Genomic DNA, 26,710 nt, shown 5'->3' on the forward strand with positions numbered 1-26,710 from the left:
ACTGATGTATGCATTATTCGTTCATACAAGATGTACATTTTTTCATGATAGGTCCACTTTATTAGAATTCCCAGGTGTCACAACTTTTGATTTTCCATCTTTCAATACCAGCTTTATCATTCTCTCAAAGGTTGAGATTATTTTTGCAATGTAGTGGTAGTTTTCATCAGCTTCCTCTGGTGTTGCCTGCTTTTGTTATGCCTTTTCATGTCCTCCTTGATCTCTCATGCCATGTGCTCTTTTTATTGTCTTACGCTGGTTCTGGCACTGGTGCTAGCAAATCATCCACTTATCAACTTTGTTGCTATATGTAGCTCTACCATCACCCAAAATTTCCATATAGTATATCCTGCTTTCAGTGGCTTATTTCCTCCCCTATTACCACTAGCTTTTTTTATCTCTCTTTAGCCTTCTTTTGTCTTTTAAACTAACCATGTGACTTTCAGGTAAAAACAGTAAGAACCACAATCCTTTAATAAGTATGCTAACTGTAATAATTTCCTTATATACACTGTCATTTTGAAACCTTTTACAAGGTTTGTATTAAACAGACCTGGGTATCAATCCTTATATTTCCTTGTTACCTGCCATAATGTTTCCTGTATATTCTGTTTTAGGAAGTAATGAGTTATTGTATTCAGGCTTCCGTCAGATGTGTATGATGTTTACTCTTAGAGCTACCTATAGAGTTAAGTGGTCATGTAGGGACCCTAAACACAACCAGTGGACTACTGCTACTGGGGTGAACAAAGGATCAGGCTAGTTAGAAATCCTGTCCAGATTGCTGTTTCACACTGTAAAAAAACAGTGGCTGCCTGCACCAAGATTGTCCTCTCTCTGCCTGATCATTAGCGCAAGTAGAAATGTTCAGTCAAACTGAACGTTTGTGTTTCTTGCAGTGATGTCCATTCCTGGTACCTGAGAATGGTTGGACAAACCTTAGACATGTTAAAATCCTCAGTAGACATCTATAAAACCCTTAAGCCACAGACAGCCAAGCAACTAGTATTTTCAGGAAGAGGTCAGCATTGCTAGCTTATATCTTTTTCTCTCATGTCAGTTTTTTTTTTCTTCCATTTCTTTTAAACCTTTGTTATTGTTTCTTCTTTTTAGATAGCATGATCAGAGTGGGCTCCGATTACCAGGCACAGCTTCCTGAGTATAACACGGGTATGTTCAATTTTGTGTTATATTTAATTTTTGTTTAACAGTCATATGAGGTGCACAAAAGTAAAGCAATGTTACCTTTTCAAGTTTTCCATTAATTAGGTCAGTTTATCACTATTTTTGTTGTTAAAAAACTAAGTGTCCAAATGTCTCTACCAGAGAGACATCTAAAATGAAATGTAAGACAACAAAACATTAAAGATTACATATTATGTAATTTTATATTGGCATTTTTATCATTTGTAAACAAAAAATATGTGGGTGCATCCTTGGCAATCATTGCTTTCTAATGTGAAACCCAAGCATTGCCTGGTCACTTGTCAACTATTTCAGTCTAATTAAACGTGTGTATGGGGCTAGCACAAAGGTTCTCAGCCAGTGGGTATTTTCTGCCAATTTAAAATGAGTTCATAATATTGGCAATGTAAAATCATACATTAAAGTGCGTGTGTGTGTGTGTGTGTGTATATATTTTAGTTTTTGAATAGTGGTGAAGGGTTAGACCCTTTAAGTTTTAATTGCTATCTTTGCCCTTATTGGGGAGATTAATTCCTCTATTTTTCCTGGCGATCATTCACCAGCAGCCAGGGAGTTGAACAATGACAGCGGCAGTCTGCTGTCATTATTTAACCCAGCAGCTGCTGGCTAGTTGTTAGGACTGAAGTGCTAACCACTGAGCCACTGTACTGTATTTAAACATATTGGCATTTGTAACTGTACCATGCACTGACTTTATGCTTAGAATCTTGTATAATCTGTCCATGTTGGTTTTCTCCTATCTCTCTCAACAGGCAAGGCGCCACCACCTGACGACGATGAGGAAATGCAAAATATGTTGGTCTGGTCACCAAGCCACGTAATACCAGGTACAAAATGTAAGTCTGTGTCTGCTCATTTAAACTAAAAACAAATACACTGTGTATTCCCTTCATTCATCTTGGAGACGAATATGGAGTTTGCTTCATTCCACAACAGTTGCCCACTAGTAAATTGTCTTTCATTGCTATTTAAGCTGGTGTACCTTGCTTGCTGATTTTGCTTTCGTTCACCAAGAATGTCCTTAACGTGACACTAGTATCACTGCCAAATTCTTAGTGGCCCTTTGGTAGCTCAAAGCATGCTTGCATGCTGTGTTATTACAGTTCTAAGTCTCACTATGTCCTGAAGCATGATGCTCCAGAGTCTGCCAAATAAGTCAAAGCCATTTTTAAAAGGGAACAACTCTAACTGTGTTTTTATTCCACCAGTTTACAGTTCTGTATGAGTCTTTGGGTCTGCTACATGTCTTTGGAGAAGCAGACATCAGGTGTTTACCATAAAATTGCTCAGAATGGAGCATTGGCTGATAATTGCTTTAGGGGCACTGGTATATGGTTGGTATATACTGCTAATTGGCACTGGTATATGGTTACATCTTCTGCTTAAACTTTTGACTAGTGTTTTGGGGATTTTTATGATTCCTCTTTTTCTTTCTCGAGTGTTTCCTTTTCTTCTGTTTTTGTCATGGGGTTCCTCTGTGGCTTGTCATTCTTTCTGGGCCTGGATCCATGTTTTCCAAGATGTGTGTTTGTTCAACAAACTGTAAAAGTAAATGGCACAGTGTCTGTTCCAAATTGTACATCTGAAAGAAACCTTGTCCATCTTCCTTGCTAGACTCTATAAATCATTTAGTGAGAGAAATGTTATCTATGATAGATTTTTTTTGGACCTTTTATGAAAAGAGATGACTTCCTAATTTCAATCACATAGATCTGTGTTTAGTGGATTGTATAAGGAGAAAAAGGAAATACATGAGGAAAACTGGTATCTCTAAAGAGCTCTATGTAGGAGAAAAAACACCCTGATCCCAATGAGAAAGAGAAGGTCTTCCGATTTATGTGGAGGAAAACAATCAACCCACTTGAGACTTCAGAAATAATGAAAATCTAAAGTATCCATGAAAAGATCTACTGAGAGTTGCAAGAAAGAACATCAGGGTCTGGAAAGATTTGTGAAGGAGTAATGAAAATGCCTGAATAGAAAGATTATTTCCAAATCTCTTGATGTAAATCCTTTACTAATAATAATGGTGTGTGATGAGACAAGTGACTTAAGATTGGACGCTACCGTTTTGAACACTGGGATACCATGTATAAAAGATTAGACATTTTGGATATTTGTTTGGAAAGCATCCAAAAAAATGTAGGCAGTCATTCGTATTGCTGATGTATTGGTAGAGGTTGTACTGATGGTTGCTCGCACCATACGCTTCATTAATTCCCCAAAGGTGGTTTGCACTAGTGCTTGGGTTGGTGATGCACCATCCAAGTCCGGAACAGTTATGGATATAGAAAAAGTAAGGTGAATTGAAACAAGATTTTCCATTTAATTTTTCCAATGCCCCTGAAAAATCATACGGAGTCCCGGTTGTGTGGAAACGGAGCTCTTTTTTTTATCCCCAGTGGTTGTAGTTGCCTCCTAGTCCTTTTTGCCTTTCGGATAATAAGGGAGAGAAACAAACTGGAACTTTCTTCTCACCTTCTGGTGGCATACTTTGTCACTCTCAAACCAATAGATTTTCAACTAAAACGGTACGTTGTCTGAATCTTGCTTTACTAAAAGCAGTACTCCATTGTCTTCTGGACAGTCTCATTTGTTAGTCGGAAAGAGGGGGTGTGCCAAAGCTCTAAAAGCTTTTTGTTCCAGTGCTGTTTTTTGAAAGTCTACTTTGGTTGAAGTGAACTTACAAGTATCTCCACGAGTGCAAGACCTGGGGCTTCCCATTCAAAATCTCAGAAGATTTGTCAAGCCTTCAAAGATACGATTACCTGATGTTTTAAACAAGCTCATTCATGTGTTAATGGCTGCATGGAGAAGAAAGTTCTGGTTATAATTAAGGCTAAATTGGTTATATCTTTGCCACATTGATGGTAGTATCTATTGCTAAGACCAAGTTATCTGGAAAGCAACTACCAAACTTTTTATTGACTACTAAAACAGTGAGAAAGTTAGGCATTCATTAGTCTTCCAGGATAGCATGCTTATTCCTTACCTTTCACTGTTTGTTTTATGTTTCGGTTTGTTATTTTTACATTGACAAAGCATGAGTGTTTTGCTTTGTTTTTGTTTGTTTTTTGTAATTAGTCTTGTCATTCGTGTGGAGAAGCTTATTCACATTTTACAGTAGGGATGCACCGATATATCGGCCGAAAATTGCACTTTTGGCTAAATGCCGAAAGTGCCATTTTCCTGCCGATACATCGGCGCATCCCTGCTTTCTTTCCTCCCCGCTGGGCACTGCTCTTTGTTCCAGCGGGGAGGAGAGAAAGTGACGGCCGAGGGCTGCGGGAGGAGAGCGCTGTGAGCAGCCGGCATCTCTCCTCCCACACCGCTCAGCCTTCTATCACAGTCCGGCAGAGCGGTGTGTGGGCTGAGACGATGTCAGAGGAGGCTGAGCTCTCCTCCCCCCACCGCTCTCTCAGCCTCCTGCGACAGTGCGTCAGAGAGGAGAGCGGGTACAAACAGCTACTTTACAAAACACACAGGGACCATGGGGAACAAAAGTTGCCACCCTCCAGAAGGAAGGATGTTGTCAGCATGTATTCAGAGATGATTTGGGGATCTACAGCCGAGTGATGCACAAATAAGATACATTTTTGTTAAGGAACTTGAATGCATCTTTTAAGGTTTAACTCCTGAGTTTAGTGCCACTTAAAGCAGTTTACACTCCTGGTTGGTGTGGTTGGGGGTGGAAAATAGCTAGACTTATTAGCAGGTTTACTGTATTTTGTGCCCACATGCAAAAGACCATGTTCTCCTAAGCAAATATCTATTTACAAATGTTAATAGGCGAGTATGTTATCTGTTGTTTCTTTATATTGTCTCTTTGCTAAAATGGCAATCATAGTTCTACCTGCAAAAAAGAAAATTAAATACTTGCCTCTCCTACTGCCTGTTGCTCTAATGCACAGCAATTGTCACCAGAAGTCCCTTAAGAAATCAACATTGTAGATCTCATGGTACCCTGCTGTGTTCAGTGGTTCCTTCCACCAATCCCTGTGTCGCCATTGTGTCCTGTAGTGACATAAATTTGACCAGGAGGAACCAGCAGGAAAGTGGAGGACTTTTTATAGCCAGGCAGTTGTCCACCACTGATAGAGACTTGGGGGCTCTATTTATAAACAGTGTACAGAGCCATTCGACCTGTGAATCTCTGTGAACATTCGTTCTGTGTGAATAGCGGCAGAAACGAATGTTCTTATTTTTTCTTTTCAGGTCGGATGTTATAGAATACCCCATTATGGGCACTAGATGAAACTTATTACATATACAGGTGAAACTCGAATAATTAGAATATCGTGCAAAGTTCATTTATTTCACTAATGCAACTTAAAAGGTGAAACTAATATATGAGATAGACTCATTACATGCAAAGCAAGATAATTCAAGCCGTGATTTGTCATAATTGTGATGATTATGGCTTACAGCTCATGAGAACCCCAAATCCACAACCTCAAAAAAGTAGATTATTACATGCAATCAATAAAACAAGGATTGTACATAGAACAATATCGGACCTCTGAAAAGTACAAGCATGCATATGTACTCAGTACTTGGTTTGGGCCCCTTTTGCAGCACTTACTGCAATTACTTTTGCACGATATTCTAATTATTCGAGTTTCACCTGTATTTATTTCCTATACTCCTAGGGGCCATAGTGCAGTATTTTACATATGTTGCATTCAACCTATAAAGACCGTTCATTTTTACCTCTATTCACAAAGAACAAATGTTCAGAGATTTTCAGGGTGAATGACTCTCAATCATTTGTAAATAGATCCCTTTGTGATGTGGCAGATAATACAATCATATTAAACAGCAGCATTAGTCCATGTTCTGAATACATGCTTGAGTTTTTATGAAACTTTCTTGACTAAAGCAACATTCTTCTTCTGTATTGCAGTGGATGAGTATATATTAATGGCAAAGGAAAAACATGGCTACAATGAAGAGCAGGTAAGATATGAATCACTAAAGAGGTTCGTCTTAGTCATTATGACCTTCCTAGTAGTTTGTGTCACTTATAATTTTGACATACCCCAATAGTGTGCTGGCATTGACATTCGTGCTTCTATAATAAGTCATTTCAAAGTAAATAAACAATAGCAAACCTTTCAATGTACTTCAGGCAGATCATTGCATAATACATTCTATTCTAAATAGTTGCTTTGGATTTCTGCACTTTACACAGACTTGTTAAATAGATCCGGCTACATTTATGTATTACGTGTATCAGTATTTTTAGTAAAGCACCAAGTTTGGAAATTTTGTCTTACAAGTTTATAGTGCATCTATGACAGATTTACACATATACCTTCACCCTATTTGGCAAATGGCTATTTTGGGTTTGCTTGGTCTTGCTATTTTCTACTTTTTATTCTACTCACCAAGGTTTATATTGTATCTTCTGGTCATTGACAGGCTTTAGGTATGCTCTTGTGGCACAAACATGATGTGGAGCGCTCTCTAGCTGACTTGGCAAACTTTACTCCATTCCCTGATGAGTGGAGCATCGAGGACAAGGTGCTTTTTGAGCAGGCTTTCAGTTTCCATGGAAAATGTTTTCAGCGCATACAGCAAATGGTAATTATTACTTTTTCTTACAGTCGTATCTACAGCTGATAATGATAATATAATACTACTAAAAGGAAAGGTCGCCACATGTCAAATTAAAAGCCATGGCTGAACTTTTGAGGCTGCTTTCATACCAGGTACGTGGCCCAGCGTTGGACAAGGCAATTTGCCTAGTTTCGAATGGGCTCCGTTCACAGCACTGCATGTGAACTTTTTTTTTTTCAGCACAGAGGGCTGTAACCACATCTCACCGTGCTATCCCTATAGAACTTACTGAAATGTTACTCTTGCGCCAGGATCGGTGCATTGGCACTGTGCCTGGCAACGCACACCAGCAGATGTGCAATGTAGTGCAGCTGTTGGTGTGGATTGGCCCTTAATTGTTAAGTAAGAATGGACCAGTGCAAGATAGACCACCTGACCTGACACATTGCACTTGTATGAGTTTATTTGTAGAGTAGAGACTCTGCGCACTGGACCCTTAATGAAATGGTCAGCTGTGGCTTATGACTTGGAATGGGGCTACCTTTCCTTTTACTAGTACTGAATTCTGAGGTGAAGAATGAACCAGTGGGGAGCTAGCACCCCAGCCTGGGATCTATGGGTACAAGTACAGCATCTTTTGAACTAATACGTCTTTTCTTCACTTACCTGCTACTTTGCAAATTTGAATGCAAGGCATTCTCTGAATGGGCAAGGTACAGTGACATCACAACCTGCCCCTTGTCCAATTTTAAGATCACCTTGTGTTAACTGATAAAAATACCAGCTGTTCTCTAAATGGCCCAACAAGCAACATCCTGTGTTTAACAGCAGAGTGGAAGCTGCTCAGAGGCACACAGAACCTGGAAGATTGCTGTGAACTGTAGTAGCTCCGGCTAATACAGTGTTTTACAGGATCCCTGTGGCCCTACCAGGTATAAAATATTGTGTACTTGCATTGGGCCAAGCAGGACATCCAAGTATATGGGTATACATACATATAAATTTGTATGTATACCTATATACTTCGATGTCCTGCTTGGCCCAATGTAAGTGCAGTTCAGCTTTAACCACCTCCGGGCCGGCCGTAGTAAAAAAACGGCCGGCCCGAGCTCTCTAGATCTGAGCGAGGGTTGTGGTCATGTTGATAGGAAGTGAAAGCATAGTTAATGAAATGTTTTTACTGCTCCTTTTATATGGGTGCCAGGAGCATACCCGAGCATTTATAGTCACATGGCTTGTCACCATTGAATCCGTCAAGACCGATGTTGATTCGCCAAGAACATTACAGTGGTGTGAGAGATTGTAAAGCCACCATGTTCTATTTCCACAATCATCCAGTCACCATGACTCCAGGACCGCTGGCACAGGGGTTAATTGTTCAATTTACATGGCTGAAGGTGTGAATTGTTGTTGGGGTAGAGATTTGAAAATGGCATTGTCAAAGTCTCCTTTGCTGTTTAGGTATGGCTGTTCCAGTTTGACATAAATTGCCTCTTTCAAAGAGACCCTGTTACCAAAAGAAATCGCTGGGTAAAGCACAGAAAATATTGGGCTGGCTCAACTCCTCTCCTCCTGCCCTCATCTCCCTATATAACACTGTTTTTTATGTAGCAGTCTGGGGAATAGCGTAGAGGAGAACTATAGTATATCACTTGAGTGACAGCTTTGAGGTTGCAGACATCACACCCAAGATGGCCGCACCCAGCAGCAATCTCCCTGTTTTTGGATGTGTACACAGGAGAGGTAAATAACAAGCCTGTGTTTTGTTGGGTCTATTAGGTTTACAAGCTTCTGTCTGTGTGTTGCTGGGTTTTAAAGGAGAACTATGGGGTTAGGGCTTTTCCCCATAGTTCTCCTTAGGGCAACGGGAGGACACAAACTAGTGTCCTCCCGTCACCCTAAGCTCAATATACCGCGAGCTACAGCTCGCGGTATACTGAGACGCTGAAGCGGATCCCGACAATTATGTCTGGATCTGCCCACCTGCGTGAGTGACAGCTGGCTCTGCCTATCTAGAGGCAGAGCCAGCTGTACCCGCCCCCTCTCCGTCCGTTCCACCAGTCAGCGCTGGAGGATCGGAGCTGGGAGGGGGGAATCCAGCCCCTCCCCTGTCACGACTGAGCCGTGACAGGATCGAGAAGTGAGCGAACGCGGGTATGTGTGCTCTCACTTCCCGATCTACTGAGCCGACCTGTGACCGTCTCATTGTCACAGGTCGGCTAGAACTATGAGGTGAGTGAAGAGCACTCGCCTCATAGTTCTCCTTTCCTTTTTGCATTTTTCTAAAACCCCAGCCACATACTGGATGACTATATATTTTTCATCCATGTTTTTGCTTGACCTTTGGACTAGTTCTAGTAACCCCCAGTTTTGTGGTCCATTACTAGAGAGAATTCATCTTGACTTATGGCACCTTGGTGTCCAGATTATGGAAATAGAACTTGGTGGTTACACAAACTTTTACACCTTTCCTGAACAACTGACATCTTCCATGACATGTTCCATGGTGTCTGAGTTACCTGTGTGGCTATATATGTCCCTGACAGTCATTAGAACTATTAAAGCTGCTTGGATGACATTACAGAACAAGTCAAGTTGAATGGGACTAACTACTACTAGCTTGCAGTCTAATGTATTGTCATAGTCATAGCGGTAAAGTAAATTTTTACCTCATTCATTTGGGGCTATGTATGTATACATAGCATAGTACAGATGTTCTCCTGACAACATAGTCACCGGTTACAAATTTGCTTTCCAGCTCCCAGATAAACCGATTACTAGCCTGGTGAAATATTATTATTCCTGGAAGAAAACACGAAGCAGAACAAGTGTGATGGACAGACAAGCTCGTCGACTGCAAAGCAAAAAGGAAAATGGGTGAGAACAATAATATGTGGGGAGCAGAAAATAGGTGTCACGTAGGAGGTTTTAGAGACTGAAAAAGACTGATATAATATAGCAGAAGATTTTCTGTTCAGAAAGTGAATTTGCATATATTGGGGTTGTCATGGTATGTAATTGTTATAATAAGTCAAGCTTTCCTGCCACTTGTAGTCAGGAAGATGTAGAAGATCTGCACAAGATGCGTGACCCAGAGGCAGATGCTAATGATGCCAAGAAAGAGGTGAGATTGCATTTAGCAGGTGTAGTATTATTATTATTATTTTTTTTACCTCTACTCAGTTTTGTGTAATATTTAAAAAGGCAAAACCTTTTTTTGACTCTTTAATATGCATTTGAGGAGCAAATGTGTTATAGAAATTTCCTGTAGTACTGAAATATAGTCTCAACCTCCCTTCTGTGTGTACACACCACTGGGGGTCCACTACCAGCATGACAGCTAAAGTCATCTGCAAGCATGAATCTTAAAGTGAACTAGTATTTTGACCATGTAGGGCAAAACAGCAGGTTTACTTTGATCCCCACTCCTAAGCAGCACATATGTACAATATGTTTCCTTTGCTCCCCTCTCACTTTGTTTAGCTGCTGGGAGCAGTTGTAAATAGGGCTGCAACGAATGATTATTTTCATAATCGATTAGTTGGCTGATTATTTTTTCGGATAACAAATATTAAATAAATATCCTTTTTAATTTCAAATAAAATACACAAATGCAGTGTTCCAAACATAAAGTTTGCTTCAGAATCAAACTGCACGCACAATTTTCTGCAATCGCACTGCACTGGAAAACATGGCATTGCTGGACCGTGCATTCCAGTGTGGGCAATCACACTGTGGGTGGGAGGCGTATTTGGGGGTGCCATTGAAGTGAATGGCACTACACACCTTCCGCAGCAGAATTTGCCAGACCAAAACCGAACATGGCGCTTAAATAGCTTCAGCCGGGGAATGACAGCTGCCAGTGGCAAGATCCCGCAGATGGCAGCTGAATGTAAGTACAGGAGGTAGTGGGCTGGGGCAATAGCCAGCCTGCTAGTGGCCATTTCAAATTACAATAGCAGGCTGGCTGGGAGGATGTGCCCTCCTCCCAGCATGGAGGAGAGAGCTAGGGGATCCAACCAACTAATCGATAATGAGAATAGTTATCAACTATTCTCATTATCGATTGATTAGTTGGTTGCAGCCCTAGTTGTGAACTCACACAGCGCCATGGACTGTCCCGATGTTACAGTGCTGGTGCTTGGTAAGTGGTTATGTGCTGTCACATGCTCCTCCTATACCCAGAAATATATGGTAGGGAGGGTGGGGAGTAAAGAAAAGGTGAGTATGAGCTGCTGTTTAAAGAGGAAATAAGGTTAACCTGTCTGTTGCTTTGCCCTGCATGTGCATATCATAGGTTTGCTTTATGCAGTTAACCCTGAACTCCAAGCACAAATGAATGCAGCTCTGTGATCATTTGTACATTATTAAATGTATTTTTAAATACAAGCAGTGTATAATATTTATGTGAAGCAGTGCAAGTACCTGAATTTGACCTAGTTTCAGCCTCTTACAGTTGCAGTACAGCAGAGCTGGACTGGGAAAGGTAGAAGCAGTACAAGCAGCCAATCTTCTCATATGTTGACCAGAAGCATGCTGATAGGAGGAGAAAGCAGGACTGACAGAAATAAGCTAATCACAGTGCTGATTCTGCTTTCACTGTTCAGTCACAGACTGGGGTGGGTCCAGGGCGACCTCAGAGGTAGTGAGTCAAATGATGCTAGCCATCAGACTGAGGACTTCTAGCCACAGAAAACAAGTACTGTGTAGGAAACCTCTGGATTAGGGCTGAATATTGCAGCAAAGGCTGGTTTTGTTAGTTCATCTTTGAAAGGGCTATTCATTTTTATCTTGCTATTTTTGGCTTGAGTTCTGCTTTAAAATGCTATTGTCAAATGAAATTAAATTGTATAGATATAATCTGAAACTTGCTGAGGTCCTTAAGGTGTAAGCAGGCCAACCAACCAACCAATAGTCCTGAAGTGGTTAACAGATCTACTTTAACACTGTGTTGCCTGCATTATTTTTTGCGTATGCCAGAAAACTTTAAAGTTGTCTTTAGTATGGTCGGTTGGACACCCATTTCAAAGACTCCAGGACTGTCTTTTTGGAAAGATCCACGTAGGCTGCCTGATGCACCTCATAGAAATGGCAAAAAACATAATGCAATAGTACAGCCAACTACCTGTTTAGTGGCAATGTTTGCAGCTCTCTAGCAACTATTCCTTCCTTTTATTTCTTGCCCACCTTTCGCTGTAACTAGGATGACTCTGGAGTGCAGGATGTCTAATCCTATTACGTGTTCCAAATGATCTCCTTTTTTTTCCTTCTGCTTAATTTGACTTTTTTCTATATATGGTGATGGAGAGAATGTTGCAATTTTATTAAACATGTAACCAAGAAATATAGGTGGTCTCTTGGTAGTTCAAAAGTCACCCTGCTGACATCTGAAAAGACTGCGCTTCTAACTATTGCAACTCTCACTGTTTAAAAACTCTTTGAAATAATTTTTACAAACTAGATCTCGACTTTTCTGATACAAACTAAGGTGTGTATCTACCTAGGGATGCATGTCAGAGATTTTGCATCCCAGCAGACAATGCACTATTCACTTGTAAAGTCCTACACAATCGATGTAAACAGGAAAAAATGACTTTAAAAAGGTGATCATTAATATAATTATTTCTTTATCCTATTCCTCCCATTCATTTTTTATTTAACCTTTTTTTTTTTTTTCCCGGAATGCACTTTAGGAAACCCCCAAGCCCATTTCAGGAGAGCCTATCCCAGTCAAAAAAGATCCCATGGTTTCACCGTACCGCCATCACCCCGGGCGATCTCGAAGGAGGCCTCCTAAGGGCATGTACCTTAGCAAAGGTGACATTGCTGGAGTATGTACCACTTCTGAAATGCCAGCACTCACGTTGTGTCAACAGGAAACCCAACTTGTATCACTGAAGCGCCAGGTAGGGAAGATGATAGCACTGGTGAAAATCTAAAACACAAGTTGTCTCTTAAAGGGTATGACACTGAGAAATAAGTAAGCCCTTGTACTTACTGCCAAAAGAATACAATCTGTTTTCTCACCAAGTTGATGTTTTTTTTTCTCTCCTGAATACTACACGGGTGGTTTAAACGTTTTAGTCTGACGGAACAGCATTTTCCTTCATACTGGAAACCGATAAGCATTTTACAAGTGCCGCCTCTAGATTTCCTCTAAAATTCTTTGGAATGTAACATTTTTTTCATTATTTCCTTGTATTTGTATTGCACCAACAAAAGCAGCATTTTACAGAGTTCACGGGGCTGCATTAGAATCTTACGAAAGACCTTTGGCCACCACCCTGAAGAAACCCCTTCACTTTTTTTTAAGTTTGTTATATTGCAGCCTGATACTACAGTTGTACCCCATAATGACAAAGTGGAGCCAGCTTCCCAGTGATTCATTACCCGCCGCCCGGCTTCCTAATTGGCTGGGAAGCCGGCTCCATGCTCCCTTGCAGCACTGCCGGTCAGAGGAAATCTCCCTCTGACCGGAACTTCCCAGTATCGGAGCATTTGGGCGAGTACGCGCATTCTAGCATCGGTGCATACCTAATAAAAATATATAGATATATATGAGAGAGCGCATGCTCTGTCTCTCTCTAACCTCTATCCTGGAGCATCAGAATCTGCAACCAATCAGCAACTCTCTTCAATTTGCTGAGTAAAGATTTGAAAATGAAAGATAGAAGCTGATTGGTTGCAATGCAAATCTGCTCCAGATTGTGTCTGCTCCAGTTTGATACATTCCCCCCACAGTACAGTATATATATAATAATTTTTGAATTTTTATTCAAAACTCACACACACACTCACACACACACTCACACACACACTCACACTCACACTCACACTCTACAGGTGTATGGTCCATTGGCCGCTGTCATCTGCTCTTTCTACTTTGATTTCTCAGACACTGTGCCCTTTGATACTATTGCTGTGTTCTTTTTATGTCAATTGCCTTGAGATTATGTGCTAAGTTTGTCTTCTATTGCTGTCTTGTATACAAAATAAAAAATGGTTTAAAATAATATTGATATTCTTATTGTTAGTAGAAGTATTTTATATTTTGTTTTTTTTTCACCTTTTCAGGTTCAGAATATTAAACAGATAAACAGCAGCTTTAGGGGAATTCTCAATGGAGGACTTGATGACTTGAGGCCTCCAGAGGTAAGATTTATCTCACTGTACTCATTGGGAGCCTGTGGTGTATAGCAATCCGTAACTACTAATCACAGAGCAGTTAAAGCATTAAGGCCGTGACACACTGCACGCGAAGCAGCGCGGAGCGGTGGCGCGCCGCCTTTGCGAGCAGTGTGTCATGTCACTTTCTTCTCGGCACCTCAGTTGGCGAGAGCTCGCAGAGCTGAGCGTGCCGAGATGAACAATTTCAACTTCAGCCAATCGGCTCGCGCGTATAAACCGGCGCGTCGGGATGCGACGTCTGGCCGGTTGTTACAGACGAGCCGATTGGCTGAAGGTGCAGTCAATCATCTGACTGCACTCAGCTCACACACTGCACGCAAAGCTCCGTGCCGGAGAGCTTTGCTTCGCTCTGCACGGCTTCGCGTGCATTGTGTCACGGACTTTACTCCCTCGTATCCTTTACAGCCCATCCTAGCCTCTATTTGGATGGCAGTTGCCATGGTGCTGCACATGTGATTAGCTATGACACCAGCCATTTGAGGGCTTAAAAGTTTGGTTGAGAGCGGAAATATGCACACTGGCAACCGTGACAGTTATGGCATGCCTTTAAAAGTAAACTGTTTTGGGAGACCATAAAAACTTGACCCACCAATTTAGGTTTGGAGTCTTGAGTTTTTGTGACTGATTTCTGATTGGTGGTTATGGGTTACTATACATCATTGCTATTGGTCTTTATATTACCTATAGGAAAAGCTGTCCTTGTTACTCAAAGCAACAACTCAGATTTTACCTTTTAACTCTTCAATGTTGCATTGGCAACATGTAGAATCTGGGTTGTTGATATGAGTTGCAGAGATGCTTCATTCTGACAAATAAGGCCTATTGTCTTTTTATGTCCATGTCCTGTGAAACATTTTCAGCCTGAAACAGGCATTCTGTTGCTTTTTCTTTAGCTGAATATTAAACTTAATTCGCGGTGGACTACAGATGAGCAATTGCTGGCTGTACAAGGTGAGATGGCATCTGGTGCCTGCTCTTGTTTCTATGGGTGAAACCATTGCAGATTACAGTTTGAGTGGGAGGTGGCAATACAATGCATGGATTTACTGTACAGAGTTGGAACACTCTTGCTGTTTCCCTTTCAGCTTTCAGAAGATATGGGAAGGATTTTCAGGCCATCTCAGAGGTTCTTGCTAATAAGACACCTTCACAAGTGAAGACCTTTTTCATTGGTTACCGTAGACGTTTCAATTTGGATGAAGTAGTTCAGGAGTGGGAAGCAGAGCAGGGAGTGGATTCATCTGCAGCATGCAGTGATTCCACCAGTAAGAGCACTGCTTCCTCCCAAATAAGCAGTGAAGAAGACGATGAGGTAAGAGGTGACATTTTTCTTTTTTTGTAATTCAAGTTTCTTACTGCTGTTCATTGTGCATTTTTTTGTCTATTTTTCTTTTGCTCACATTTGGTGGTCAGTGATTTAATGTTTGTTGGTGTTGCATTGTGTTGGCACTGCACGTCATCGTCGGCATCTGTAAGATAAGATAAGGTATCAGGAGTGTGCATGTATCAGCCAGTACAAACAAAACCCCCAACAGTTTCAGGGAGAAAAGGGGAAAGATATTTTGTTTTGACATATTAAGTGTCTACTACCAAAAACTCTCCCTAGATGGACTGAGCCACCTCTGAACCCTAGTAAAGGGGTCACATAATTGTTGCACAGATTTACGCTGCCATCTATAGAAAGCTTGGACATTGTCAAACAAAAGAACTGTAGGCCAACCCAGGATAACCCCTCCTACTACTTGCTTGCCTCAGTTTTTTTGCTATTGTCCTAGGAACATGGTTGTTTTTGCTCGTGTCCTAGAAGGATGGACGTCCTTTCCTCAGTTCTTGTAGTTACTAACCTATTATGTTGTTAGCACTCTTCCCCCCCCTCAATCAACTCTTTTTTCTCTACACTGCTGCTGGAGATTTCCCCTCCTCTCTGCAGTTTGGACAGTGGATACCTCAATATAGCCCCCCCATATCTATTCCCTAGTCACTCAGTGGGATCATAATCCGGTTCTCTCTGAGCTTCAGAAACTGCTGTTCTAGCTAATTGGAAACAATCTTCTCTTTACTCTCACCCACAAGTGGTTTTCCTTGTTGTGATCACCTCTCCAAGTCTAAACTGGTTGCCTTACCTTGCAAGGAACCCTTTTTGGTCTTGCATTGGCAAAGGTGGCATTGAGGCCCAAAACCTCTTTCTTGCCTAAGTTAGTTTTTGCCTTTCACATCCAGTACATTATTCCCTTGTCTTTGTCAGGTTTTGGTTCATCAAAAGGGAATTTCCCTGCATTGTCTGCATGTGGTTCAGGCTGTGCAAGCATCCCATAAGGGTTTCCCTGCTTTTCATTCCACCATCTCTAGGTGGCTCAGACAGACGATAATTCAAGCTTAGTGATCTTAAGAATTGGGTTCCACCCTATCCTGTCAAGGCATACTTTACTAGAACTCTTAGTGCTTATTGGACTTTTTTTTTTTTTTTTTTTTAGCATTTCAGCTAAAATTAGCATTTTTTTCAGGCTTGCAAGGCTACCACCTTGTTTTCTATTCACACATAATCTAAGTGCTACAGGTAGACATTTCAGCCTCAGCTGATGCCAGCTGTGGACATAAGATCCTTCAGGCAGCACTCTGAGCTGCAGGCAGTCCACAGTTCTCTATTTTTCTTTTCTTGGGCTTGTTTTTGATTGGTTGTCATGTTGGCCAACCCTCAGATGAACTGTTTTTGGACATCCTAAAGGTTAAAATCTTTCTGTGTCCCTAAAGAAAGAAAATAGGATTTTCGCACTCCCCTAACATTCTTTTCCTGGAGTCCATTGAAGGGCACAGATTCTTCCCCTCTGTTTGATTATGTACTCTCTGTACTGCTTCTGCTACCAAACTAAGCCATGCTAGTGGTAAGAGAGGTTATGCTAGGCTGGTCTGCAGTTTTTGTTTGCCAGTGTCTAATCCTCCTGTATGCAGCAGTATAATCCAAAGGTTAAAGATTTCCTGTGTCCCTCAATGGACTTCCAGGAAAGGTATAATAGCATTTGATTGTAATATAAAGCATAAAATGTTTTTTTCGTATAATCCCTTTGTATAAAGTTCTGGGTATTGTGATTACACAGCTTAGTTGCTAGGCATGATACTACAGTAGATGTTTTAATAACGAGCATGTTAAATTTTAGCAACATTCAGAGTGCTAATTTCCGCAAAATGCGTTGCATTTTTCTTAAGCAAACTGCATGGAAATCTGAGAATACAAAACAAAACAAAAAAAAGTTTTGGGTTGACATATACACTTTAAAATTCTACCAAGCAAAATAGAATATGATTTATTGTTGTTGCAGCAAATATTTTTCTTTACTGTTTGACTCCCATAATTGGAAACTTTTTGCCAGAGTAAAGGTTCAACTGTCCAGTTTTATACTGTTCCGAAAAAATGCGCAGCTACACACAGGTCTTTGTATAAAAAGCTCTTTCACTTTATTACATAAAAATTACAGTACAAAACCATAATGCACCTGTTCCACATTGCATTGTTTCAAGCCACGTCTAACCCTATGGCAAGGTAGGAGCAAACTACTAGCATCTTTATGTAATATGCTTTTTATACAGCCAACGACCTGTGTGCAGATGCACAAACATTTGATATGTTTTGAAGTCCTATGGAGTTGCCAAAGGAGGCTTCATCCTGGCACCAGACCATGGATAAGGTGTGCACTTCTGAAGTAAAATTGCCTTTTTTTTTTTATATAAAAATTGCCTAATGTGACAATAAAACATACTAAGTTTTCATACTCTTCTCTTGCAGGTACAAATTACATCTGTTTCTGCCTCCTCCCAGACAGTAACAACAACTTCAACTGCCTCTACAACTGCTGCTGCCACCATGTCCCTACCGCCCCCATTACTGAGACCAACCATTCCTTCTGTTCCTATACTTCATCGTCAGCCACCTCCGCTCCAGCCGGGACGTCTTCTCCAAGCTCGTCCTCCACCTCTTGTCCGGCCAGCTCCCCGTCAGAGCCCACGTGCACCTCCTGCTTTATTGGGAAATCATGCAGAGACCACCTTCTCCTGAGGGATCTTAAAAAAGTTCTGTTCATAAGCAGTGTGTTAGTTGGGAGGGTTTATTTATGGGAGGAGTATTGGCTTTGTAATAAAAGACGTGTACAGAATTGTCAGAACAGTATTGAACAATAAATGGGCCTTATGTGGAGCTGGTGCTATAATAGTATAATAGTTGTCCTAATGGCATGTAGATTGATGAATCTGAGCACAATGCCAATTATCTTTTGGGGTTTTTTTTGTACAGTTAGGGGTTCAGGGTTTTTGTCTACATGATTTGACCATCAGTGGAAGACCCTTATATCGTGGACTTGGAACATAAACGGTGCTGGATCAGAGAAATCTACACCTCTTAACGTCAGTTTGGTGGCACATGATGGAGATTTTCAATTTGCACATTAAGTGCCTACCTTTGACTTGAGAGGATGTTGGATTAGAATTGTATCCTGAATTTTCTGCTCTGTGTCAGTAGACTGTTGGTGTGACTGAGTTGTGTGATCATACTAGAATATGCATTCTGGATATGTAGTAGTGTTTTTTTGTTTTTTTTTGTTTTTTTTATCGTTGTGAATAGCTCATTAATAAAAACTACTTGTGTTTTTCTAATATCTGATCTCCATCTTTAATGCATTTTTATTTTTGGTGACTACATGTGTGTGGAAGGGTGCCCCATTAGGTGGGCTGATTAGAAAAACTAAACCTTTTGGGTCTCCAGGATCGAGGGGCTGAAGTCAGAACTCTGGATAGTCTAGTCACAGATCCATGTGCAGTAAGAGGCATTTGCTTATCTATATTAGCAGTGTAGATTTATTCCCCTCTGAACTTCTGCTACAAACTGAAATGAACCCTGTATGCCTCTGAAATCCCAGAGTTTCACCTGTGATAAAACCTTATAGAGGGGCTGAGGTTTGTAGTTGTAAAAAACGTTTAATGAAGCTAAAGTTTTTAAGAAGTTTGTTAGTATTGAAGAGTAAGGCTAAATTCACATGACATTTTGGGATTCCTGCGGCAAGAATCCGAGGTTTCCTCGTTCAGATGTGGCTGCTGTACCCATTGAAGTAAATGACAGGGTGACGGTGTCCATGTATGTCAGCGGCAGACTGCATGTAACCATACATAGTACAATTACATGCGGTTTGGGATAGATGATTGTCCCTGGATGCATCTATCTTGCGTCCAGCAACAGTCATCTATCCCAAACCGCATGTAATTGTACCAGATATGCTGCTGACAGGTGGCCACTGTCGCCCTGTCATTTACTTTAATGGGTAGAGTGGCTGAATCTGAACAAGACACCTGAGATTCCTGCCACAAGAATATGGGGGTTTCTAGCCGCAGGAAACCCAATACGCAGCAAAGTCCTTGTGTGCAGAAAAGATTCTTTTAAAGAATGAAAAGTGGGGTTTTGAAAGCACCAGATAATGACAACTCCGAACAGAAAAATATATAAAAAATATATTTATTTCGTATAAATCTTAAAGAAAAAAAGGGGGCTCAATGCCAATAATAAAAAATTATTAAATTAGATAGTCCCTACAAAGCTCTTTCCACATACACAATACCTCTCCATTTACAAAACCGACATGATTCACCCTATGTTCTTATGGACATACATGATTGGGGTTAAAGTGCCAATGACCAGAATACATACAGAGAGGCCCTTACAAGGATGTTCGTAGGGCTGTGGAATGGAATAATGCTCTCCGCTAGCACTGCCCTAGGAGCAGAGTGTGACCCTAGGAACAAGACATGATTCAATTGGTAAATAGGAACAACTTTTCGAACATGATTGGATACAAAAGACAATGCTAGTTCAGTTAGAGATCCGCATGATTCCTCATCCAACTTGATGGATTTAACGTATTTGTCCACAATATTCCACATAGTTTATATGCTTAGGGTACATGATTAAGGCATATTGCAGATGCCTTAATGTACCCTAAGCATATAAACTATGTGGAATCCCTGACAATCATTGTTATTACCTTTGCATGAACTCTCAAGGTGGTCATACTTCGCTTGCGGGTTGGTGTTAGTGGAGAACAGATCTGCTCCACCCTCTAACCCTTCAAGCACTACCCATAGAGTTAATGCTTATATATTGTGGATACTAGATGAAGTAATATTGTGGACAAATACGTTAAATCCATCAAGTTGGATGAGGAATCATGCGGATCTCTAACTGAACTAGCATTGTCTTTTGTATCCAATCATGTTCGAAAAGTTGTTCCTATTTACCAATTGAATCATGTCTTGTTCCTAGGGTCAAGTTGCAGTTGGTGGAGGTGCTCTCCGCACACCTTTTCAGCAGTCCCGGACAATAAACAAAAGTGGTGCTTGCAGTAACTAACACGGATGGCACCGTGCAAAACACAAAGTTGAGAAAATAGGTCACCAGCACTTAACTTTTTGGAGTGCTGGTGACCTATTTTCTCAACTTTGTTCCTAGGGTCACACTCTGCTCCTAGGGCAGTGCTAGCGGAGAGCATTATTCCATTCCACAGCCCTACGAACATCCTTGTAAGGGCCTCTCTGTATGTATTCTGGTCATTGGAACTTTAACCCCAATCATGTATGTCCATAAGAACATAGGGTGAATCATGTCGGTTTTGTAAATGGAGAGGTATTGTGTATGTGGAAAGAGCTTTGTAGGGACTATCTAATTTAATCATTTTTATTATTGGCATTGAGCCCCCTTTTTTTTTCTTTTTTAAGATTTATACGAAATAAATATATTTTTTTATATATTTTTCTGTTTGGAGTTGTCATTATCTGGTGCTTTCAAAACCCCACTTTTCTTTCTTTAAAATAATCTTTTCTGCATACTATTACCAGGGGTGTGGCACCTAATATCCAGATCCAGGTCAAAACCTTTTTTACCCAAAGTCCTTGTGTGTACTGCTCCCTAGTGTACGGACTTCTGACGGCTCTCTTGCTGTCTATACTTGACATGTACTTCAGGTTCTGATCAATGACAGCATGGTTTACTCAGGCTTCTCCTTCCCCAACACCCTTCATGCTCTACTGTTTCCTCTTCTTTTCTCTGTTAGTCCAGGACTACTTTAGGGGGGATTCAGGGTTGAGAATGACAGGAGACTGGTGAACTCTCATTCACCGATAGGATGAAGGAAGGTGGGAAGCGCACAGCTCCGAGTCAAAAGTTACCTTTATTTCTTAGCAAATGATGACACAAGACATACAGGTGAAACTCGAATAATTAGAATATCGTGCAAAAGTAATTGCAGTAAGTGCTGCAAAAGGGGCCCAAACCAAGTACTGAGTACATATGCATGCTTGTACTTTTCAGAGGTCCGATATTGTTCTATGTACAATCCTTGTTTTATTGATTGCATGTAATAATCTACTTTTTTGAGGTTGTGGATTTGGGGTTCTTGGGGTTTTCATGAGCTGTAAGCCATAATCATCACAATTATGACAAATCACGGCTTGAATTATCTTGCTTTGCATGTAATGAGTCTATCTCATATATTAGTTTCACCTTTTAAGTTGCGTTAGTGAAATAAATAAACTTTGCACGATATTCTAATTATTCGAGTTTCACCTCTACATTCTGGCCTTTAAAGTCCCGTGTAAAAATGGTCACAGCCATCACTGGTTTTGAAGCTTATGTGGGACTACAAGATTCACCATGCTTCGACAAGAGTTGTAGCCCCACAACATTTAAAGAGCCATTCATTTGTCAGCAATGAACATACAATGTACTTCAACCACACCTTATGGGTTTATACTGTATATAGATATAAACCCATAAGTATAAATACATAACCCATTCCCCAGTCTAGGGGGAGAGGGAAAGCCACCTCCTACATCAGAGAGCAAGGGCGCCATCTGCCTTATCCTCCTATTTATACCCCCCAAGAAGGTTCCCCCCCCTGAAAAGCACCCTCTGAAGGCCGAGGGCATGTGGCCTGGTATGGTGGAGGGAGGGGCAGCTCGCTCTCCCTTCCCTGCCCTGCCAGGATGCTGCCCAGATTAACAGTATGGGATTTGAGGGGGGACCCCCTCCTTTTTTCTTTCTTCTTTAGAGTTGGATTCCCCTTTAAAATTCCCTTTGGGTCCAGTATGAATTGCAGGAGATCCGCTGTTTTTTTTTACATTGAGGTCCCCTAACATTCCTACCAGACCCAAAGGATTCAGAATGAAGAAACTGTTACAGAATAACACAGATCTCTCAGCTTCTTTCATTATTTACATTTTGTAACAATATTGTGTTACTTTGATTTCATTTGAGATACAAGTGCAGAGAGGCAAATGACAGCTTTGTTGTGTTTTGTTTACTAATGAAATTCGGATGTATCCGAATTTCGTTATCAAACATTTGGATTCGTTCAGATTCATTATTTCTGTCATTCAGAAAAACGGATGCATCCGAATTTACAGAAATTTCTATGAATTTCAATTCGGAACGAAACAAATGGCACGTCTACTATTTACATACAATCATATCTACATATAATCATAGCTATGGCCCATGCCTATATATCTGCTCATCACATATTTTAGGCCTGATCCACACCTAGGCGGCAAAGTTTTTGCGCATACAAACTTGCTTTTTTTGCTGCAGCTTTTGCGCATCGTTGCACATTTTTACATGCATACATTAAGTAATGCGCTTTTATAAGCAGATTACGACACATTGATGTAAATGGCAAAAACCGAGCGCAAACATACATAAACACCAATTGCAACACACGTTTCCAATAGTTTCCTATTGACTCTATGGGGACAAAAAATTTGCCAAAATGAAGCTCATGTTCTTTTTCCAGCAACAGGCGTTTTGCTTATTGCGACAAAATGCTCAGGTGTGAACAGGGGTCATAAGAATAAAAGGGATTTGGGGGGGGGGATGCTTTTTGTTGTGCCAAATCAGCTGCGATAATACGCTCAGTGTGATTCAGGCCTAACAATGCCATAAGTCCACAATATATTTGACTTTTTAGCAGGGATGCACCGATACTAGTATCGGTGCCAATGCCGAGTATTTGGGCGAGTACTCGTCCTCGCCAAATGCTCTGATGCCTAGCCCGATACCTGAGTTTCTGCTATAAGGAAGCCAGGCAGCGAGTCATTACACGCTGCCCGGCTTCCTGATTGGTCGGGAAGCCGGCTTCATGCTCTCTCGTCACCAAGTGGCTCGTCATGGGAAGCTGGCCAATCAGGAAGCCGGACAGCGAGTCATTACCCGCCCCCTGACTTGGTGACGAGGGTGCATGGAGACGGCTTCTCTGCTAATTGGGAAGCCGGGTGGCGAGTCTTTACACGCCGCCTGGCTTCCTTAATGGGACTTCCGGTATCGGTATTCCGTATCAGTGCATCCCTACTTTTTATCAATAGACTGACCTTAACAAACTTTTAATTTACAGTTGACAAAGAGATTGCCAACAGGAAGTTATTCTCAAACTACTAAGCAGTTAAAAATCTCCTGTATAGTTTACGTGATTACATCTAATAGTATTTGTAACAACCATGGTATCACTTGGTATATAAAGTGTACCCAAAGCCAACCATTTTTTTTCAATGTTTTTATTGCTGTGTCCAAAGTGAGGAGATTCATGCCATTGTCACCCGGTACTGAAAGTGAGGCGAAGTGTTCTCAGAATAACAATTAAAGTAGAACTGAAGCCAAACTTTTTTTTTTCTTTTTTTAGTTTTGAATAGAGAGAGGGAGGATTTTAACCTGTGACATTTTTTTTTTCTTCCATGTGGAGATTTCCCTTCACTTCCTGTCCGATAGCCACAACAGGAATGTCCCCATTGGAAGATTTCTCATCTATTTCTGTTCTAAAGACAACCCAACATTTTGGATTATCTTTAACTTTCATTGATAAGGGTCACCAATAAAAAACCTAACAATGGTTCTAATCCCGCTCCTCTCTATTTAAATCTAAAAAAACATTTTGTCCTCAGTTGGCCTTTATACGATTTATGACTTCTTAAAAGTAACTAAACTATATTCTGGTGCCTGTACACATATGTGCCACTAGGGGGCACCCAGTATACATTGCTTCCAGTACACATTGCAGGCTGCAAGAAACATAGTGAGGCTTACTAACTCAATATACATGGGCACTAAGTGGAGTATTTTAGGTAACTTGAAGCTACTTTATTTAGTGTCACATTGCAGATATATTATTATAATGTGTTTTTCCCAATACATAAAAGCTGGCAAGAAATGGCTCCTGTGCTATACAGTTATTGAAAGATTTTTTTTTCCCCCAAAGATTTATTGTTTATTGCAGTAAAGGGGGTTATTGACAAAGGTGCCGAAGGCAGCCGAGTCAATAACCGAGCCGAAGTGAATTGAGCCAAACGTCGTTCGGCTATTCACTTCAGCTCGGTACGGCTGATTTCAGCTGTACATCGGCTAAAATCAGCCGCACATCGGAGCTCCGGAACTTCACTCACCTTTGTTCACCCCTATTCTGATAGCGGATGAACGGAATTAAATAAATGTAAAAAAAAAGAAATTTTTATAAAAAGTTAAGAAAATAATAAAACATTTTTTAAGGAAAATAAAATAAAACGTGGTGGGGTCTCGTAGGAATGTTAGGAGGGACCCCTAGTAAAAAAAAAAAAATGCGTGAGGTTCCCCCCAAAAGTCATACCAAGCCCTTTAGGTCCGGTAGGAATTTTGAGGAACCCCACCCCCAAAAATGGGGGGGGGGGAGCGTGAGGCCCCCCCCTATAATTCCCCACCAGACCCTTGATCTCAACACAGGCCTGGCAGGGCAGGAAAGGGGGGGGATGAGCGAGCGCCCCCCCCCCCCTCCCTGCGATACTAGGACACATGCCCTCAGCACTGGGAGGGTGCTTTTCCGGGGTCCTCCCTGGAAAAGCACCTTGTCCCCGTGCCGATGGGGTCAAGGGCCTCTTCCCACAAGCCCTGGGGCATTGGTTGTGGGGATGCGGGTAGGGGGGCTTATTCACATCAGGGTACCCTTTTAAAGAAGGGGCACCCAGATGCGGCCCTACTCATTCAGTAACCCCTACTCATTCACTAAAGAGTTAAATTACATTTTTTTTTTTAAATGGCCAGACTTTTAGAAAAAATCCTTTATTTGAATAAAAAAACGCAACAAAGGCTTTTCACAAGTCCTTTATTGTTAAAAAACAAAACCCAAAAATGGATCCACCGACGTAAATCACGTAAATCCTAGGGTCAATCACGACATCCAGCGTTGTCCATGACTACAACGGCTTGACTAAATAAAAACATTAAAATAATAAAAACGATTTTTTTTTAAAACCAGACGCTTCGGCTGACCTTCTCCCTGCTTCGGCTGTCACTGCGGCTCAGCTGAGCTGAACCATGTGCATTCTCCCCAGGGCTGTGCGCAGTGTCTCCCCAGGGCTGTGCATTCTCACCAGGGCAATGCATTCTCACTAGGGCTGTGTGCGGCATCTCCCTAGGGCTGTGCATTCTCACTAGGGATATGTTCGGCATCTCCCCAGGGCTGTGCATTCTCACTAGGGCTGTGCATTCCCACCAGGGCTGTGTGCAGTGTCTCCCCAGGGCTGTGCATTCTCACCAGGGCTGTGCGCAGTGTCTCCCTAGGGCTGTGCATTCTCACCAGGGCAATGCATTCTCACTAGGGCTATGTGCGGCATCTCCCAAGGGCTGTGCATTCCCACCAGGGCTGTGTGCAGTGTCTGCCCAGGGCTGTGCATTCCCACCAGGGCTGTGTTCAGTGTCTCCCCAGGGCTGTGCATTCCCACCAGGGCTGTGTGCAGTGTCTCCCCAGGGCTGTGCATTCGTACCAGGGCTGCATCCAGTCTCTCTAGGGCTGTCCAGTCTCACCAGGGCTGTGTGCAGCATCTCCCCAGAACTGTGCATTCTCCCCAGGACTGTGTGCATTCTCCCTAGGGATGTGCAGTCTCACCAGGCTGTGCATTCTCACCAGAGCTGCATGCAGTTTTACAAGGGCTGTGTGCAGCATCTTCCCAGGACTGTGCATTCTTACCAGGGCTGTGTGCAGAGTCTCACTAGGACTGTGCATTCTCACCAGTGTTGTGCATTCTCACCAGAGCTGTGTGCAGCGTCTCCTCAGGGCTGTGCATTCTCACCAGTGTTGTGCATTCTCAACAGTGCTGCATGTGGGCAGAGGCGGCTCTTTTAATTAGGCAAATTAGGCGTCGCCTTAGGCCTCGCGCTCCCGAGGGCCTTGCGGCTTCCTAATTTGCCCTGCCGGCACATCACCTCGCAGCCAGGTAACATTATGAGCCCTCAGCCCTGTCGCTGTCAAACTGAGACTCTCAGTTTGATAGCGACAGGGCTGAGAGCTCATCCGTTTCCTCGGTCCGTCCATTCGGCCGGTGGTCTTCTGGAGCTCCGCCCACCAGCCAATGGGAAGAGACCTCACCTCTCCCATCCACCACGCGAGGATCCCAATCTGGCTGGGAGGGCGGATCGTCAGTGGCAGATGGACGGAGATGTAGTCAGCAATGGCTGGTCCTGCACTCTCCCGCCCGCAAGACGCTCCCTGCACAGTCCTGGTGAGAGGCAGCCTTCACAGACTACAGCAGTGGTGAGAGCCCTGTGGAGCCCTGTGGTTTAACCAGGGCTCTGTGGGGTCTCACCAGCTGTCTGTGGGGTCTAACAAGGCTGGTTAGACCCCACAGAGCCCTGGTGAGACCCCACAGAGCCCTGCTACCCTGGTGAGACCCCCCTCAGGGCCCTGGTAAGTCCCCACTTTGGATT

General features: G+C 42.0%; 1 protein-coding gene across 2 annotated transcripts in view; it reads left to right on the forward strand.

Moving 5' to 3' along the window:
- Positions 1-18,515, forward strand: part of RCOR2 (REST corepressor 2) — a 27,035-nt gene extending 8,520 nt beyond the window's left edge. For both annotated transcript variants that reach the window (XM_018565055.1, XM_018565063.1), the window contains 11 exons: positions 1,114-1,170; positions 1,959-2,042; positions 6,110-6,162; positions 6,628-6,789; positions 9,524-9,642; positions 9,820-9,889; positions 12,459-12,671; positions 13,840-13,917; positions 14,847-14,904; positions 15,039-15,265; positions 17,735-18,515. In XM_018565055.1, the coding sequence (XP_018420557.1) occupies positions 1,114-1,170; positions 1,959-2,042; positions 6,110-6,162; positions 6,628-6,789; positions 9,524-9,642; positions 9,820-9,889; positions 12,459-12,671; positions 13,840-13,917; positions 14,847-14,904; positions 15,039-15,265; positions 17,735-18,004 (1,391 nt within the window). In that variant the 3' untranslated portion in view covers positions 18,005-18,515. The remainder of the gene's footprint in view (positions 1-1,113; positions 1,171-1,958; positions 2,043-6,109; positions 6,163-6,627; positions 6,790-9,523; positions 9,643-9,819; positions 9,890-12,458; positions 12,672-13,839; positions 13,918-14,846; positions 14,905-15,038; positions 15,266-17,734) is intronic.
- Positions 18,516-26,710: the final 8,195 nt, after the last annotated feature.

Source organism: Nanorana parkeri, unplaced genomic scaffold, assembly GCF_000935625.1.
Source record: "Nanorana parkeri isolate BGI_ZX_2015 unplaced genomic scaffold, ASM93562v1 scaffold25, whole genome shotgun sequence".
Taxonomy (NCBI): Eukaryota; Metazoa; Chordata; class Amphibia; order Anura; family Dicroglossidae; genus Nanorana; species Nanorana parkeri.